At 47.9% G+C, this 16,894-nt stretch overlaps 1 protein-coding gene across 1 annotated transcript in view; it reads left to right on the plus strand.

The window, feature by feature from the left end:
* Positions 1-973: 973 nt before the first annotated feature.
* The window catches only part of FLVCR1 (FLVCR heme transporter 1), a 32,362-nt gene continuing 16,441 nt past the window's right edge, over positions 974-16,894 (plus strand). Inside the window, exons 1-7 of the mRNA XM_040430412.1 lie at positions 974-1,667; positions 4,216-4,357; positions 10,323-10,463; positions 11,791-11,858; positions 14,330-14,433; positions 14,518-14,628; positions 15,644-15,749. Of these exons, the coding sequence (XP_040286346.1) occupies positions 1,041-1,667; positions 4,216-4,357; positions 10,323-10,463; positions 11,791-11,858; positions 14,330-14,433; positions 14,518-14,628; positions 15,644-15,749 (1,299 nt within the window). The 5' untranslated portion in view covers positions 974-1,040. The remainder of the gene's footprint in view (positions 1,668-4,215; positions 4,358-10,322; positions 10,464-11,790; positions 11,859-14,329; positions 14,434-14,517; positions 14,629-15,643; positions 15,750-16,894) is intronic.

The following is a 16,894-nucleotide window of genomic DNA, read 5'->3' on the forward strand; positions in this document are numbered from 1 at the left end:
CTTTTCATGATTAGTAGGGGCCCCAGATTTCCCCCCCCCCCCACGGATATAATAGCTACAGTATCCCCTATCCTGTGAATAGGGGATAACTTCTTATAAATGGAATACCCCATGATGTACATAGAAGAGCAGGAACTCCATGCCTAAATGTTTGTGAGCCCCCATTTTGGTGCCATTTTGCCATCGGGCACAAAAGGTCAACTGCCAACAATGCATTTGCTTTTGAGAGGGACGTCCTGCACAGATCCTCACCCCCTTAACAGCAAAATGGGTGGAACAACCCGTCTCTCAGGGCCCATAGCAGGCGCTCTGTAGTCTGCCTCCGTGTGGTATGTCCCACGGGAAGCGCAATATGCTCACCACAAGTGACATCATAATCTGCACCGGTGATGTCACTAAATCAGTCAATCATATGCCGTAACAACCCCATCTGATGTGTTACTCCTAAATTAATGCACTTGGGGTGAAATTAGCCATAGCCAGACCCACACAAAGAAGGATAAAAGGCATGACTGGAATTTGCTCGATTTTTGCATGGAAAGCTCCAAAATATAAGACATACTATAGATGAAATGGGTTGCTAATAGCAACCAATCACATTCCAGCTGTCATTTGTGTCCATGATGGTACCACATTGAAAGTAGTCACCTGATTGGCTTCCACGTTGATTTGCAAAGATGACGTTTTGCAGCAGCCAATCACACGCAGATTAACATTTCTGTGTTGTAACCGTGTGGAAATGAAAGCAGCGATCTCATTGGTCACTGGCCTGTCGCCTGTTCCTTTATCTTCATCCGCACTTTTTTTTTTTTTCTCTCCTTCTTCTGTCATCAGCTGTCACACCCACACGTCTGTCACTGACAGATGGGCGTAGCCACAACACTAGAAACCAGTCTGCGATTGGCTGGGCGAGTGACGAGACGCTTTCTGATTGGCCGTTCCGCGCCGGCTCACTTCGCAGGGATGGCTAGCCGTCAGCCTCGGTTCCTCGCGCACTCCACGCGCCTCTGTGTTCCGGCTGCCAGCGCTCCTCCGGTATCATGGTGTCCACGGAACTCAACCTACAGCACAATGGGCTCACCCTGGGGAAGGAGGTCGGCGGGGACGGGCTGGCCAGTCCGAGCAGTAACGGAGACCTGGCGGTGACGGTGTGCGGGAGCCCCAGCGCGGAGCTGGCGGTGCAGGAGGAGACACAAGCCATGCTGCCGCCGGTGGCGGCGGCGCTGGAGACCCGGCTGTACAGGCGGCGGTTCGCGGTGCTGGCCGTCTTCTCGCTGTACTCGCTGGTGAACGCCTTCCAGTGGATCCAGTACAGCATCCTCACCAGCATCTTCACCGGCTTCTACAGGGTCCCCAACCGGGACATCGACTGGCTCTCCGTGGTCTACATGCTGGTCTACATCCCGCTCATCTTCCCGGCTACCTGGCTGCTGGACACCCGGGGGCTGCGGCTGACGGCGCTGCTGGGATCCAGCCTCAACTGCCTCGGCGCCTGGATCAAGTGCGCGAGCGCCCGGCCCGACCTCTTCCCCGTCACCGTGTTCGCCCAGGTGGTGTGCTCGGTGGCGCAGGTCTTCATCCTCGGGCTGCCCTCCCGGGTGGCGTCGGTCTGGTTCGGACCCAAGGAGGTGTCTACTGCCTGTGCCACGGCCGTGCTGGGCAACCAGGTACTGATCCGTGGGGGGAAGGGGCACCCTGGGCTGGCACAGTGGGGGCACCCTATACGGGATCCCAGACTAGTTCCTAATATCCCATTGGTAGACCCCCAACAAGATATATCCAGGGCCTTTCTGCAGCAGGTGTTGACACTACAACTCCCAGCGTTCCCCAAGCTGTTCAGGGATATGAAGATCCTGCGGCAGAAACGACCACAAGAATATTCTGGGGGTGCTCATTGATTCTTCCTTTATTTTTTTGGCGCTGTGATCTCTCCAGTAAGTTCAGGTCATGAGGGTGACCTGCGTTGCTTGGGATATTGGCAGTAATCCAGAGTTCTTTGTATTCTTTAAAAGCGGGATCAGCACCCTCCGGCACTCTAGGTGTTGTGAAACTACTACAACTCCCAGCAGTCTCCGTTTTGCTTCTGTGGGAGTCCCACGAACAGCCGGGCAAGTCTGCATGCTGGGAGTTGTAGTTTCCCAACACCTGCAGTGCCGGAGGTTGCTGATCCCTGCTTTTAAAGGGTTTTCTCATTACAAGAACATTTCGAAAGGATAGGTGGGGCGTAGTGAGATCACGGGGGTCCAACCACTGGGGGAGGGGGGGCGGTGTTCCCCAGTTTGCAGATGCGCTGCTGCCCTTGGGACTGCAGGAGATGGCCAAGTGCTTGAACTCTGCTGTCTCCGGTAGTCCCATATAACTGTATGGAGCAGCAGCGTGCATGCATGTTGCCGCCCCATTCAAATTGGGAGATCGGATCAGGAAAGCCCTCTTTATCAGGGGATCATGCACATGGCCGACCTATTCATCTCTGCATCCGTAAGTCCGTTCCGCAGCCCTGCAAAAAAGATAGAGCATGTCCGTGTTTTGCAAATCCACAATTTGCGGACTGTAAAAACGGCAACGGCCTTGTGCCTGAGCCTTTAATTACAGTTTTCCCAGGATGAGCTGATTGCCACAGGCGACCGGATCATCCACCTTGTATTAGGCTGGGCATATGCCACATGGGATCCACACACTGCCCAGACGCTGCGCCATAACCTGAGCTTTACTTGCAAAGTCATGTAGCCGGGGTCGTCGTAACAAAGACCAATGGGGCCCAATAGCAAAACTTAGAATGGGGCCCCACATCACCATGACCTCTTGCAGTAGCACGGACATGAGATGCTTAAGATTGTCAGTTTTCCTACTGCACAGGGATAATGCACACAGCCACGTCACAATGGTGGGATAACGTACAGCACAAGTATAATGTGCACAATGATGACACGGTGCAGCAATAATGCTCACAGTGAGAGCATGACCCGCATCTAGAAAACAGGGCCACCAAAGGGAAGGAGTGCACGCTGCGCAAGTAGAAAACAGGGCCACCAAAGGGAAGGAGAGCATCCTGCGCAAGTAGAAAACAGGGCCACCAAAGTGAAGGAGAGCATCCTGCGCAAGTAGAAAACAGGGCCACCAAAGTGAAGGAGAGCATCCTGCGCAAGTAGAAAACAGGGCCACCAAAGGGAAGGAGGGCATCCTGCGCAAGTAGAAAACAGGGCCACCAAAGTGAAGGAGAGCATCCTGCGCAAGTAGAAAACAGGGCCACCAAAGGGAAGGAGGGCATCCTGCGCAAGTAGAAAACAGGGCCACCAAAGGGAAGGAGGGCATCCTGCGCAAGTAGAAAACAGGGCCACCAAAGGGAAGGAGGGCATCCTGCGCAAGTAGAAAACAGGGCCACCAAAGTGAAGGAGAGCATCCTGCGCAAGTAGAAAACAGGGCCACCAAAGGGAAGGAGGGCATCCTGCGCAAGTAGAAAACAGGGCCACCAAAGTGAAGGAGAGCATCCTGCGCAAGTAGAAAACAGGGCCACCAAAGTGAAGGAGGGCATCCTGCGCAAGTAGAAAACAGGGCCGCCAAAGTGAAGGAGAGCATCCCGCGTGTCTAGAAAACAGGGCCACCAAAGTGAAGGAGAGCACGCTGCGCATGTGTGGTTCTGGATATAGAAGCAGGTCCCAGAACCGATCTGACATTGAGGGCATATCCTAGTGATATGTCATCAATCTCCCAGATAGGAATACCCTTTTAAGAGGTAAACAGGGCTAGCCGTTAAGGGTTTGCGGCTGGCCCTTGTCGTGTAGCTGTATATAGGAAGACATCGGAGCAGACTTGTTAGAACCAACTATTGTGTAATAAGTATATTATCAAGAAACACACGAGGTATGCAGCCCCAGGCCTGGGTTGTCCCTGGGTGGTGTGTAGGACGTATCCACCGCCTGGAACCTTCCGAACACTAATTGCCTCCCTGTAGAAGTTCTTGCTGAGTAGAAGAGGAGCCTGTGACGTGGAGAGATCCTTCCCTGGGATTTTAAGAGCCTCTCTGAGTGCCCACTTACAACTACTAAGTGCCTTTAATCGGCCAGTGCCAGAAAGATGGTGCCATCTGAGGGTAATGAGAGCCCGAAAAATGGAAGGCCGGGTGCAGGGAACTGTTACATGTCTGTATCGTATTTCTATCTGGTGGGATGGATGATGACGGCAGCGGGGTCACTGTCTCTTCTCTTTGCTCCACAGTTTGGCGCTGCCATCGGGTTCCTTCTCCCTCCTGTGCTGGTTCCACGGTCGGACGACAATAAGGTGACGGCGCATAACATCAGCATCATGTTTTATGGCACCGCCGCGGTGTCCACCCTTCTGTTCATCCTGACTGTTGCAGGTGAGTGCGAGCAGACGTCCTCCACGTTACAAACCTCAGCCAAAAGTGGGACTCCCTCCAGGCTCAGCAGGTTCTCCTGCCCTCAGCATATTAACCGGTCAGCCATTTTTTTGTTGTCTTAGGACTACTTTTTTTTCTGCTACCAGGTCACTTTTCCACCTCTCGGCTCTCCCTGACAATTAGGCTTCCCATACACCTTGTCGGCAGGCTCGTCTCGACTGTGCACGCATGTGCTTTCAATCGGGAGAGGAGAAGCTTCCGCTAAATACCTCTGGCGACTGATTATCTGCAGTGAGAATATATTGACCGGATGTGTTGAAAGCCTCAGTATCCAACTACCCCCCCCCCCCATCCCCCCTCCCAAAAATATCTCGGTACAACACCATACACATTAGATGGTCCACCAGTCCTGAGTATGGATAGTATTCATCTAAGGGTCCATTCACACGTCCGCATCTTTGCAAAACAGATAGAGCTTGTCCACAGCCACGGACAAGAATATGCATGTCTATCATGGTGCCAGCCATGCGGAAAGCGCTTTGCCGGTGTCCGTGTTTTGCGGATCCACAATTTACGGACTGCAAAACACTTGCGGACTTGTGAATGGACCCTAATGTGTATGGCCAACTTTAGTCACAGAGACATTCTGGAAACGGCGCTAGCTAACCGCTCCTCCTGTTTCAGCAGAAAGGTCCCGATAGAGCGCAGGAGACAAAATGAGGACATTTCTGTTCCAAAAATATGACCTGAGGAGGGCAGTGGGGCACCATGTAGCTCCAATCTTATCTTGTGTTCCTACAACGTTACTATGGGATAGGGGTCTCCACTTACATCCTGTACGATGAAGAATATTGGGGCAGATTTACTAATCCTGTCTAAAGAGGCACCAGAGGAGGCTTAAAAGGGGTTTCCAAGACTTTAATGCTAATGACCTATTCTCTGGATAGTAGGAGTCCGAAACCCAAAACCCCTGCCCATGAGCTGTTTGAGAAGCAGCGGCACTCACAGTAGCGCCGCAACCTTCTCCAGCTTTTCGTAGGCTGAATGAAGACACGTTCCTCAGTCACGTTGCCTAGGAGCCGCTCAGCACCATAGAAGTGAGTGGGTTGAGCTGCAGTACCAAGCACAGCCACTATACAATGTGCGGCGCTGTGCTTGGTGAGCTGAGAGAAGGCTGCAGCGCTACTTCTGGTGCCTTCTCAAACATCTGATCGGCGGGGGTCCCAAGTTGCCACGGGGTGTGGAGCATTTTAAGCATTTGCTGCGAACCTACACCCTCTTGTCAGGCAAAGTGCACACAATAAATGCGGTGCAAGGGATTGATGCCATTTTTTTGGTACAAATTAAGCCAGAATTCTGGTGCTTTCACATTTCGTAAATCTCCCCGATTATTTTTGTGCAGCTGTCCCTCTCCAGGTTGGTGGGGGGTGGCACAGTGGACATCTGGTAGCCTTCTGTTCTCATGGCCTGTGTCCCACAGTAAGATGTGCTCTAGGTTCATCATACCTCTGTAAATGAAGATCTGTGATGCAACTAGCTCCAAGCTGAGAACGTTGGACGAGAGCCCAGCGACTGTGGCCGAACACTCCCCCCCGAGGGGAATTGTGTAATGACTTATCTTCCATTGAGATGTAGAGGTTATGTGCAGAACATTGAAGTGCATGTCACCGACTCCTTCCTGTGTCGAAACAATATTAGGTACAGTAATCCCAGAAATGAACAGCCTTTATACTAATACCCCCTCATCACTTTCATGGTGCGGAGAGGACCGCCTTAAAAGGGTTTTCAGAGATTTTAATATTGATGATCTATCCTCTGGATAGGTCATCAGTATCTGATCAGTGGGGTCTGACACCTGGGACCCCCGCTGATCAGTTGTCTGAGAAGACATTGGCGGCTTTCTCGCAGCGATCGCGCTCAGCCCAATTCCCTTCTATGTGGTTGAGCTGCTCCTAAGCCATGTGACAACTAAAAGTCACATCACTGGCCTTGGGGAAAGTGCCTTCTCAAACAGCTGATCGGTGGGCATCCGGGTGTCGGACCCCCCACCGATTAGATACTGATAACCCATGATGCAGAGGGTAGATCATCAGTATTAAAATTTTGGAGAACCCCTTTAATCTTTTTATGTCTCCTATTCCTGACAGAGCCATAGCAAGGAGTCTCTTGCTGCAGCCAGTTGTCTTCTAGGCGGGCACGGGATACGGAGGAGGACATGGCTGATATCCTGGGGCAGATAGAGAAGATTTCTTAATATATTCCATGGCAATATGAGACAGTGGAAGGAGTGAAATTCGGGGAGGAAATCCTAGATTTGGTGTATTTTCTACATTAAGTGTTTCTTTGAGTAGTTATGGGGAAGCTCAGTGACACCAGTTGGCGCTCGCTATGGCAGAAGCCACATTGGTTGTCGCTCCTCTTTTCCAGAAATGGATGTCTCCCAAAATCCAAAGAATTGCCTAAGACGGATCGGCAGAATACCAATACCGGCCGCGTGGATCCCACGCTTTCTGCAGGCGTCCACAAAACGGATGTTCTTTTTTTTTTTTTTGTGTGATGGACATACAGATGCGGACATGGTATGCTGTCCCCGTTTTCTGTGTCTCCATTGAAATGAATGGGTCTGCATCCTATGCGCAAAAAATGGGGATCGGATGCGGGGGGAAAAAAAATACGATGGTGTGCATGAGGCCTAAATAGAATGCAGTCCTGGTGGAGGGCACAGGTTTTATTATCCATCGTCCTCTGTGTAGCAGGTCATGCTTTATACTTTATTACATTATATTGCTTATTATGTTGCATTGTTTTATGACATTGATGCGTGACCCGACACAGCTTATTTCGCAAGATCTTTTGTGTAACCTATGGGCCGAGGACTAGAGAGTCGCTGTATCGAGAAAAAAAAAAAGTTTTTTTAAGCAGAAGTTATGTAGGTGACGGTTCAGATCAATTCACTGGAGCAAGCTACTCCAAACCTATGGGATGCGGATCTTGTCCCTTACAGCTGCGGTCACGTACGCCAAGATCTGCGCCATGGAACTACCTTCTCAATATGTGCATGCTGCGTCGGAGCTCAGGGTAGAAGCCCCTGCTGTTTCTAAAGTCAAAACTACATGAATATCCGTTCAAAAACATAAAAATACCCAAAAGGCGTCCATAATCTTTAGCTGGTAAAATGAGGCTCAGTCACGTCTGGCTGTGAATATAACGATTCGCGTGTAGGATCTGCGTCTCTGAGGCGGAGCGAGCTTCAGCCCACATGAAAGGGGCGAACAGCAGTTTTCCATGCTGGAAGCGGCTGGCAATAATCCAGGATCGGAGTAACGTTACCGAAGTGTCAGGCAGCCGCGGTGAAGGAATTTCCTCAGTTACGTGAACTTGGCCTGAAATCCTGCTTGTAACCAGCCCAATGTACACACCGCTCTACACGCCGGGGCCTCTCCTAGCTGTTGTGTCTTGCAGGTGATCACAGCGAGCGGTGACAGGTCCCTTCCCATGGAGCCAGTTCATGGCCAAAAGCCTCTCTGTGACCTCATGTGACCGATGGCTGGTTCCTATCTACACAGAGGAGATCAGTAGTAGGACGCAGTATACGCGCAGGACACGCTGCCCTATCGCGCGTTACGTACGGGATTCCGGGCTCTGTAGCAAGCAAGAAATTTCCAGGCATCGTCTGAAGCCATCCGCTTTAGGGCACATGCACACCGCCGTCCACAAATTGCGGATCCGCAAAACACTATTACCAGCTGTGTGTTCCGCATTTTGCAGAATGGAACGGCCGGCCATTAATAGAACAGTCCTATCCTTGTCCGTAACGCGGACAATAATAAGACGTTCTTTTTTTTTTTTGCGGAATGAATATATGGACGCGATATGTACACTGAGTCATTTAAATTTTTTATTGGGGCCCCACTGAAATGAATGGTTCCTTATACAGGAAACAAAAAACAAAAACAGAACGGACACGGACAAAAAAAAATGCGTTCGTGTGCATGAGCCCTTAGGCCGGGCTCTCATCGCCATTTCATTTTTTTTAGTTCTAATGGGGGGGGGGGGGGGGGGGGGGGGAACAGATCTAAGATGGAAATGGCAAAAATGGATGCAAAATATACATCACTAGTGCTCAGAATGTGTTTTTTTTTATTTTTTTATATACAGGATCTGTGATTTTTATTTTTGCATTTTTTTTTTTTTTTTTTGAGAAAATGAAACGTTGATGTGAACCCGGCATTACATAGCGGTTCTGCCTTTAGCAGGCTGGGGGAGGGGTGAATTGAGGAACGCCCATTGATCGTACATTCATCACCTGTCCTGTGGATAGTCGTATACCATTGATCAGAGATGTGGGCAGTGTTCAGTCTTTGTCGCGTTGACAATTGCTCTGAACCAATATCTTCCTGATGTTCTAATGGCAACTACACGGCAGAGGCAGAGGAAGGTTTGTGTAATCCAGCATATTTGGGTTAATCTGTCTTTACCTGGGATTATTCCAGCTGCTTGGATCTGAAGAGGTTCCTGCAGTCATGGGGTGAGTCAGGAGTTTATGTCTGGGTGTTGCAATGATAACCGTCTGATATAAATCTAGATTGTATTGAAATGACGTCAAACTAGAATACACAAGTCGGCTCTCCTCCAGAAGGGAGAGAAGTGCTCTCTAGTGCCACCTACAGGTACCTACTGAGCTCATTTGTATAACTTTTTTTTCCCAGGGAGCATTGCTTGTAAGACTAAGGCTACTTTCACACTCGCGTTTGGTGCGGATCCGTCTTGTATCTGCACGGACGGATCCGCACCAACAATGCAAACGCTTGTATCTGTTAATAACGGATCCGTTTGCATTATTCATAAAAAAAAACAAAAACGGATCCGTCCTGACTTACATTGTAAGTCAAGACGGATCCGTTTGGTTCCGCATCATCAGGCGGACCCCAAACGCTGCAAGCTGCATTTTAGTGACTGTCTAAAAAAACGCAACAGAGACCACACGCAGCCAAATTGATGCATTCTGAACGGATCCTTATCCATTCAGAATGCATTGGGGCTAAACTGATCCGTTTTGGGCCGCTTGTGAGAGCCCTGAAACGGATCTCGCAAACAGACCTAGAAACGCCAGTGTGAAAGTAGCCTAAACCAACAGGATCTCCACAAGGAAAACTGTCACCTTCCAAAAACCAAACGAGAGGGCACAGTTGCCCACATTAAATCCTCCAGAGCAAAACTGATGATGCACCCCTGGAACCCTTCAGCAGGGCAGGACTGGCTTCTTCTGCCCTCCTGATTGGCACCTATTAGCAGCCACTACTTCGGATTGGACAGAGCACTGAACATATTCCCTAATTTAAAGAGAATCTCTCCGGGTTCCAGGCTCTCGATAACATTTCCTGACTCTATGTTGTGCCACTCCTCTATTATTCCTACTAGAAGTTTATGAATAAAGGTACGACTGGGTGTGTCCCTGCCCTGTACATTCTGAAACTATGCAGTCAGTGCTGTCAGTGTCAGACTGTGCAGGGGGCACACCCCCAGCTGGTAACTCCCAGTTGCACCTTTATTTCTAAACTTCCAGAAGGAATAACAGAGGAATGGAACGACATACAGTTATAAGAGAAGATGCTCCAGAATTTTTGTTACATGGTGAATACAATTAATGACTAAAACAGACATGCCAGGAATGGGGACGTGTCCTCTCTGATGTGGATTACTTTTGCAGCTACTTTACTGTCCTTTGCACTGACGTTGTCGTCTGCAGAGCTGCTGGTTGTCAGACAACAACCTGTGACCTAACAGATAAGGTGAGGGGAAGGAAGTAATATTATGGTGCCTGAGCCCTCAACCGGAAGCACTGGTACAATTGTCATTTCTGTTGCTGGAGGAGCCTGAAGCTTGTCGTATGTGTGACTGCATTGTATTGCCCAGGCCGTTATACTGCATTCTGATCATACTGACGACTTTCTTTCTATTTCAGTCTTTAAGGAGAAGCCCAAGATCCCCCCGAGTCAGTCTCAGGCTGTCCTGCAGGACTTTTCTCAAGAGCAGTACTCCTACAAGCAGTCCATCATCAATCTCTTCAAGAACGTCCCCTTTGTGCTGCTGCTGATCAGCTATGGTAAGATGGGTTACTACATGCAGGTTACATAATATAAAAGCCCAAATAAAATAGTGGGCAGCATTTGATCCCCTCAAAAAAGATAGCCAACTCAATACCAAACGAGCAGACCTATACAAAAAAACAAACGGCTCAAAAAGTAACAATAATTTATTGGTCACTTATATACAACATGATAAAAATAGAGATGAAATACACCAAAGTAAAAGTGCGGTGTTCGCCTGAGCGATGATATAATACTATAGTCAACACAGAGGGGCGTCAAGAAATACAGTATGCATTGCTTCACTGCCCGGTAAATAGTAATCGGACATTACGCGCTCATTGCCTTCCTTCGTTACAGAGACCATGCAGGGTAGTGACCTCTCTGCAAGTCAGGACACGCTGGGAGTTGTAGTTCTGACACAATTGGGAAGCCACTGCTCGTCGCGTTTGGGATGACACTATGATGATATATTGTCAGAAGGAACCCTGGGATCCCAACTGATCCTCAGTATGAAGGGGCCGCAGAGCTAATTCAGCACCACAGTCCTTCAAAGTCATTCCTTGCAGAGCAGGGATGTGCTGCATTGCCCTGCAGAGCTGCACTCCTGACTAGCAGGGAAATGCAGAATGGCGCCATTCACTTGGGGGGCCGCTGTGAAGGTGCTGAATTGGCGCTGCGGCCCCTTCACACCCAACGCCGAAGGGGCTTTCATTATTGGGGGGGGGGGGGGCATAGGTCATACACACACTGATCATAAGGTGATGGCGTATCCTAGCGATATGTTATTTTACTAGATGTAAATACAGCTTTTTAAACTACTTTGCATTTCAATTTCTCACGCTTTTTAAGATCTCTGCTTGCTGTCAGACAAAAAAAAAAGTTGTGACAGACCGTAACAAGCCATGTACCAGCCTGGAAAGCCAATGACCTGGCTGGATTTTCCGCCCCTGAATGTTAACAAGAATGTTTCCACTCACTGACAGCAAACAGATATGTTGAGGAACTTCAAGCACATGGGGAAAGTTAAAGAACCGTCCAAGATACAGTGGCTAGGCCTGTAATCCGTCCTTTGTTGCGTAATGTACCCGCTTTGAGCCTCAGGCCGTGTTTCTTTTTGCCTCCTCGCCAGAATTCAGGTCCGGACACGGTTTTGTCATTCACAATACATGGCAGGTTCTTCCCGTTACCAGGAGTTGTTGACTGAGTCTGGGTTTTTCCTTCTATCGCCGATGAGTCACTTTCTGGGTATTTGCAGCGTCATGGCTCCATCTGTAGCCTTGGCATACGGTCGGAGAATATCTGTCTGAGCAGGAGATAAAGTATTGTTTCTTCTCATTTCAGGGATTATGACCGGCTCCTTCTATTCGGTGTCCACGCTGCTGAATCAGATGATCACACATCACTACGAGGTCAGTGCCGTGCCTGTAGACAAGGTCTAATGCTGGAATAATGGGAGGCTGCAGACAGGAGCGGACTGGCCATAGACCTTACAAGGAAATTTCCCGGTGGGCCGATGCCCAGGGGGCCGCTTGGGCCTTCCTCACTACCGGCCAGTGGAAGTTTTTGGGGATGTATTTTGTGCTGCTGGCAGTATTTTGTGATTGACTGTGGTATTTGGCTCTGTTGGGGTGGTATTATGTGCCACAATATGGTATTGCTGGCTTTGCCTTCCATCAACTTGGACCCAACTGCAAAACAGGGCCACTTTTGTAGTATTTGCTCCGACCAAGTCATCTAGATTTGGCCCTTTTCAGAGTTGCTCAGATCCTTACCCCTGGCCATTTTTATTGCTTCGAACACATCAACTCCACTCCCTGACTGTTCACCTGCTTTCTAAAGTAGTGTATTGTCAGCGGAACCTGCCATGAACAGAGTTCGCCGGACACTCCAACTGCTGTGAAACTACAACACCCATCATGCACGCTTACTCTGTTGTTGTTTTAACTCCCATAGAAGTGAAAGGAGGATTCTGAGAGTTGTAGTCTCAGAACAGCTGGCATGCCGAAGGTTGCTGATCCCTTGTATAAAGTGTGTGGGGAGATCCCCGACGGATGATGTTGGGGAGAGAAGGATCAGGGCGAAGTGAATAGTTACCAATCCTATATATATATATTTTTTTTTTTTTAAAAGTCCTCATTAAAGGGGTTCTCCAGGAATTAAAAAAAAAAGAAAATACTTAAATACCTTTCATTAGTTATAATGGCTCATTTTGTCTTGGGAGCAATCATTAGGAGAAATAAAATGGCCGCCGTCCTATTAGTACACACAAAACCTGTCCTAATCACACAGGAGGACAAGTTACTTCACAACACTGAGCTAAAGAGCTGCCTCATCCTCCTCTCTGCTCTGCTTGTCAAGGATTATGATTCTGAATACTGGTGAATCTCTGTGGGAATGGAGATGATGATGATGATGATGATACATCAGAGGAGAGTGAGCTGTGGCTAATGAGCAGCAGCACTGGTTTACAGTCTCCATTACTACAGCAACACATTACCACAGTCTGTCCTGTCCGTTCTCTCTGCACTTCATGTCTCCTCATGAACTAAATTCCCCAGAGATTCAGCTGAAGATCTTATCATCTGTGTTCAGGATCATAATCCCTGACAAGCAGAGCAGAGAGGAGGATTAGGCAGTTCTTTAGCTCAGTGTTGTGAAGTAACTTGTCCTCATGTATGCTTAGGACAGGTTCTGTGTGTGCTAATAGGACAATGGCCATTTTGTTCCCCTGATGATCGCTCCCCAGACAAAACGAACCATTATAAATAATGAAAGGTATTTGGGAATATATTTATAATAAAGTAATATTTAAGTATTTTCATTTTCTTAATTCCAGGAGAATCCCTTTAAATACACATACGTGCTCGGTCAAACCGAACTTGTATGGGAGAGATTGTTCAGCAGAGAAGCTATCATTCGAACAACAGCTATTGAATGTGTATGGCTGCCGTAGTATATCCCACCCCTTCACAGCGGCCATTGTCACAAGGTGCTCTACACCTGTCGCTGGTTTTAATGCTATGGTTGATATACAGCGGTATTGGTTTGCCACAATATGGAAGTATTGGACGTTTCAGGTATCACTGTCTTTCAGCTCTTCCGCCTCATCCTGGAGAACCTCCTCCTGATCTGATGTGGGGGGTGGTGGGCACTCTGCCCATGTTCCAGTCCAGTTCCATGTGTATAGGCTGCAGCTCCAGTGAGAACCAGTCAGTAATGCCCAGGTCTGCTCTTCAATATGGAGGGTATATTAACCATGCAAAGATAACCTGCTTCATGTTTGTTACCATTATTAACAGGTTCATTTAAATGGGAGACGGTTTATTATTTAATTTTTTATTTTTTTTAAATAGGGCTGCATGATATCACACTTAAAGGGGTTGTCCAGTAAACCTTTTTTTCCCAGTGTACACCATTAGGGAATTCTTAGCTGATGGGGGGGGGGTGCTCTGATAATTCTACTTATCTCTTGACCCGAGTGGCTCTCTGCTCAGTTCTCAGTGGTGGGGCTGCAGGCAAATTGAATCCATATTGCTAGGATTCCTCCTAGATTACAGCCGGGGTCCCTCCGTGATCAGCAAAGGTCAAGTAGAAATTGTACAAAGTAGTGGAGAACCTCTTTAAATCATGGATGATTTTCTGATGGCTGCTTATGACTTTTCTCCCTATGGGGCCCTATTGTTTGTGATGGGCCACATACTATAAAATGCATCCTTAGTTTGACATAGCTCTGTGCCGTCATGGTGCCCAATGCCCATGAATTAGACGTTACTAAAATCTATAGTTCCAAATCCATACTGATGGCTATGCTGTGACTTTGGCCAATGTATGCTGTACTCTGTACGTCTGTGATAAATAACAAGCTCTTATTTTCTGACAGGGGGAAGAGGTAAACGCCGGCAGGATCGGGCTCACCCTGGTTATAGCAGGGATGATTGGATCTGTAATTTGTGGCGTGTGGCTCGACTATACTAAAACATACAAGTAGGTGACGATGTGAAATGTGCTGGGCGTGTGCCCCCGTCTGCAGTACCATCGACGCTAACGCTCAGTTTTGACTTTACGCAGGCAGACCACGCTGATCGTCTACATCTTATCATTCATCGGGATGCTGGTCTTTACCTTCACCCTGAATCTTGGGAACCTCATTATTGTGTTTGTGACAGGAGGAGCTCTTGGGTAAGAGATGGTTTACCCTCCATAAGTCAAGTCTAATAATCGCGTCCTGAGGAGAATGCTCTGTGAAGCTGACGGGTTTTCATTTGAGTGTCGCCTGTAATTCCGTGTAAAATGCAGAAATGTAAAAACATTATACTACTTATCCTGTACTGATTCTGAGTTACATCCTGTATTATACTCCAGAGCTGCACTCACTATTCTGCTGGTGGAGTCACTGTGTACATACATTACATTACTTATCCTGTCCTGATCCTGAGTTACATCCTATATTATACTCCAGAGCTGCACTCACTATTCTGCTGGTGGAGTGACTGAATCTGTGGCAGTCCGTGCACCTGGAGTAGAAACTACACCAGCCCTGGCACGGCCCCCGACACGCCCCCTCCCCTATTACACCCAACTGGTGTACAGGGTGCAAAACCGGCCGTGTGACAATATATTGTTGCACAGTCTGACAGCAGAGGAGACTTGCGACACTTTTTATGTCTAAAAGTGTCGCCATTCCCTTAGTAAATGTGCCCCACTGTGTACATACATTACTGATCCTGAGTTACATCCTGTATTATACTCCAGAGCTGCACTCACTATTCTGCTGGTGCAGTCACAGTCTACATACATTACATTACTTATCCTGTACTGATCCTGAGCTACATCCTGTATTATACTCCAGAGCTGCACTCACTATTCTGCTGGTGGAGTCAATGTGTACATACGGTACTGCAGGATCAGATGCACCCTGCTCATTCCAGTATACTCTATGAATGTGCTAATATGTGTCTATACATTAGTTTGTACAGACTCTAAAGTAGTTGTCCCCAGCCTTTGGCTTTCTTACTTCTGTGAAACTACAGCACCTATTATGCTGGGAGTTATTGTTTCACACCAGGTGGAAAGCTGCAGATTGAAGACCGCTGCTCTAAACATGACAGGCTCTTTGTAATATTCATTCATCCTTTATACTATGGCACCAGAGATCACAATATAAAGGCTATGCCTCCGTATTTCTCCTCATTAGGTTCTTTATGACTGGATATCTGCCATTGGGATTTGAATTTGCTGTCGAGATCACGTACCCAGAATCAGAGGGCACATCGTCCGGACTGCTGAATGCTTCAGCCCAGGTAAATATATTCAGATGTGGGTATAATGCACATCACATATAAGCTATGTAGATGAGGTGATCCTAGGCTGCAGGATGGAGCACCTGTTATTTTGGGTTGATTCTCCTGCAAAGCTGGAGAGTAAAAGCCTCTGCTTCCTACTCCCTATGATTGCAAGAACTGTCCCGCCATATTGTGCACTGCAAAGTCTTAAGGCCTAGGGCTACATGGCGACACTGGTCGCGGCCAGGATCGCTGAGTAGCAGTGTCTCATAGAAATGAATGGGATCTTTACGGCAAGAAATCCAGCCATGCTTCAGCGATCCCATTCATTTCTATGGGATCACCGCTACTCGGAGATCCTGGCCGCGACCAGTGTATTGTAGTCGCATAACTGAGCGAGGTGGATACATGAACACACGTAACAGCCTTAAAGGGAATGTGTCATCAGAAAATGACCTGCTCTTTAAATCACTTTTTTTATGTTTAACATATTTTTAAAGATTTTTTTCATGATGTTATTTTTAATTTTCCACGTTACTTTTTATATCTGAACTAAAATCAAAAATGGTGCAGTTTTCGCACTGGCCACTATGCCTAATAATTGCCCTCACTTCTCGGTCTGTATAGATCCCTTTACTGCAGATATCTGCTTATCTGACATTCTAATCCTGCCTGTAATGATATCACCTCTGTGTATAGATAAGACAGGATCCACCATTCACAAGAGGCGATTGTCAGAGCTTATCTTTTCTTCCCTTGTACAATGATCTCTGCACAGGTCACAGAGAATGTCTAGAAAACTCTGCCATAGAAGTCAGTAGGGTCCCCTCCTCCTCATGGGGCTGCCATAAAGCAATTTTTTTAATGCTTTGTAAGGCCTCCTGCACACGACCGTTTCCCCCCCCCCCCCCCCCCCCCCCGTTTACTGGCCGTTTTTTTGCGTTCCGTATACGGAACCATTCATTTCAATGGTTCCGCAAAAAAAAAGTTTTTCTGTTCCATTTAAAGATAGAACATGTCCTATTATTGCCCGCTCCATTCAAAAAAAACGGAACACATACGGAAATGCATCCTTATGTGTTTCGTTTTTTGCGGAACCATCTATTGAAAATGTTATGCCCAGCCCAATTTTATCTATGTAATTACTGTATATGCCATACGGA

The sequence above is a fragment of the Bufo bufo genome, chromosome 4, assembly GCF_905171765.1.
Source record: "Bufo bufo chromosome 4, aBufBuf1.1, whole genome shotgun sequence".
NCBI classification, from domain to species: domain Eukaryota; kingdom Metazoa; phylum Chordata; class Amphibia; order Anura; family Bufonidae; genus Bufo; species Bufo bufo.